This window comes from Myotis brandtii, unplaced genomic scaffold, assembly GCF_000412655.1.
Source record: "Myotis brandtii unplaced genomic scaffold, ASM41265v1 scaffold231, whole genome shotgun sequence".
NCBI lineage: Eukaryota > Metazoa > Chordata > Mammalia > Chiroptera > Vespertilionidae > Myotis > Myotis brandtii.
In genome coordinates, this window is record NW_005358689.1 from 1,014,980 (window position 1) to 1,017,475 (window position 2,496).

At 62.8% G+C, this 2,496-nt stretch overlaps 1 protein-coding gene across 1 annotated transcript in view; it reads right to left on the reverse strand.

Annotated features, from left to right (window-relative positions):
- Positions 1–437: 437 nt before the first annotated feature.
- LOC102260620 (calpain-8) overlaps positions 438–2,496 on the reverse strand; it is a 25,887-nt gene continuing 23,828 nt past the window's right edge. The window contains 3 exon segments of the mRNA XM_014539958.1: positions 438–713; positions 1,627–1,787; positions 2,433–2,496. Coding sequence (XP_014395444.1) covers positions 460–713; positions 1,627–1,787; positions 2,433–2,496 — 479 coding nt within the window. The 3' untranslated portion in view covers positions 438–459.

Genomic DNA, 2,496 nt, shown 5'->3' on the forward strand with positions numbered 1-2,496 from the left:
GAGCCATAAAAATAATGCAGGCCGTTTGCAAAACACTCCCTGTTCACAAAGCCTTTCTGAAGGCGGAAGGCGGTGTGATCCATTTCAGGATTAGGAAAAAGGGACCCTCCCGTGGGACTCCCAGGGTCCCAAGCTGAGTGACAGGCCTGGGAAGGGACCGCTCGCCCTCCCTCTCTGCTCAACGCCATCTCTGCCTCCAGGGATGGGAGCCCCGCGTTGGATGGGGATGAAGGAGAGAGCTGGTCAAGAGCCAGGCCTGCCCTAGCCAATTTGGCTCAGTGGATAGAGTGTCAGCCCGCGGGCTGAAGGGTCCCAGGTTCAATTCCAGTCAAGGGCACATCCCCAGGTTGCGGGCTCCATCCCCAGTGTGGGGCGTGCAGGAGGCAGCCGATCAATGGTTCTCTCTCATCATGGATGTTCCTATCTCTCTCTCCCTCTCTGAAATCAATTAAAATATATTTAAAAAAATAAAAGATCCAGGCTCGCACTCAAAGGGGATTTTATTGTAACGCTGCTCCCACAGCACCGAGCCCAGCCCTGCCGCTGGCCCTGCCCCTGGACAGTTAAGTCACACAGCACCTCACCGAGGCCGGGCGGGCACGCGGGCCTGGGGAGGCGGGAAGTGGAGAAAGCGGATTCACCTCCTTCTCCTGAGAGATGTGGGTGCATCTTTTCGGGGTGCCTTCCTCCGGGGCTGCCCCAGCGGCTGGGACCTAGGAGGAGCCTGCATATGTGTGTATTAGCGCTCGCGGGGGACAGGGACGGGGTGGCTTCCCTCTTTCCTAATAAGCTGGGTCAGTGCAGCAGCCCTGCCGCTGGCCCTGCCCCTGGACAGTTAAGTCACTCAGCACCTCACCGAGGCCGGGAGGACACGCGGGCCTGGGGAGGCGGGAAGTGGAGGAAGCGGATTCGCCTCCTTCTCCTGAGAGTTGTGGGTGCATCTTTTCGGGGTGTCTTCCTCCGGGGCTGCCCCAGCGGCTGGGTCCTAGGAGGAGCCTGCATATGTGTGTATTAGCGCTCGCGGGGGACAGGGACGGGGTGGCTTCCCTCTTTCCTAATAAGCTGGGTCAGTGCAGATACCATGCCCACCGGGGAGGGAGCGCCCGTGCCTCCGTGAGGGCGAGAGGGGCCACTTCCAGGCCCACGTGTGGCCATCCTTGACCCCCAAGGCCAGGCCCCTCCACCCCGGGCTCAGGTGCCAGCACGAGAAATGGCCCCTGGGACGGTGCGGGCGATCGGAGCAGCAGGCGTCCCTCCCCAGGCCATCAGCCACTGCGTCCCTAGCTCAGCGGCTGGGCACCGGCCACCTAGGCAGGTGGGCATGGACGGAGGCCTCAGCGCAGGTGCCCAGGTGGTTAGTGGGAAGAAGCACCATCTCGGGGGGCAGGGGCAGGGGGTGAAGCAGGGACATCTGGACCAGAAGCTGGAGAATGACGCCTGCTGAGATCAGGCCTCAGGTGAGATCAGCCCGTGTCCTGGCCGCCAAGCCCCAGGGGCAACGGCCCCCCCCCCACCCCTGATCGGTGCCCAGAGGCCAGAGAACGGAGTGCAAAGGCATTGCCCAAAGAGGAACCTGTAAAGTCCCCTGGGGAGGCCAAGCCCAGGAGGCCCTCGGCCCGCGCTCACCTGGGGGGTTCTGGCAGCCGTCGGCGGTGGAGCCCCGGGCCCAGCGGCCATTGGACAGCACCAGGTCCCATTTGTGCGCCTCCTCGCTGCTCAGGGAGTCGGGGGACCATCTGCAGATCTCCAGCCGGGAGAACTGCCTCAGAAACTCCGAAAAGGACATCCTAGGGGCAGAGGGACAGACAGGCTCCGTCAAGAGAGCTGGGCTAGCTGGGCTGGGAGGCAAGGGCACGGTGCCTCCTGGGCACAGGGGACGGCCACGGGGCTAGTGCTCGGCTTTCCTACAACCACAGACACAAACACAGAGGCTGTGGTCCAGTCTCCTCACCACCGTTCGCTTCTCCTTCTTACCTACCAGAGCCCTTCAGACATCTCAACAGCCAAGCAAAGAGAATGAAGCGTGAACTGGGGTCCCCCTAACGAGGCCCCTCCCACTTCATTCCCACAAATGTCCTCTAAGCCAGGCCGGCGTCCAGGGCATCCGAGCACCTTCCTGAGCCCACCCCCAGGGACTCTGTCCCTCTTAGGGGGGAAGCTGAGCCTGAGGCCAGAGACCCGGAAGGATGGCTCGTTCCATTGGGACGATAAGGTGAGGCAGGCAGGTGAGAGCTCCACGCTGAGGGCCCGGGGCTGGCACTGCCAGGGCTGTGGACATCCTGGCACAGAGGCAGATCACGCCGGGGTGAAAGGGGAGAAGGATGAAAGGCCCCCCTGCCCCGGCCGGCAACCACGGCGAATTTCTGCAACACCCGAGGGATTCACCCCACATCCGAACAGGGGGTGAACCCCAACTGCGGGCAGCTCCTCACCAGAACTCTCCATCCTCGGCCTTCGTGTCCAGCTCTTCCTTCTTCCTGGGATCCACGTCATTCC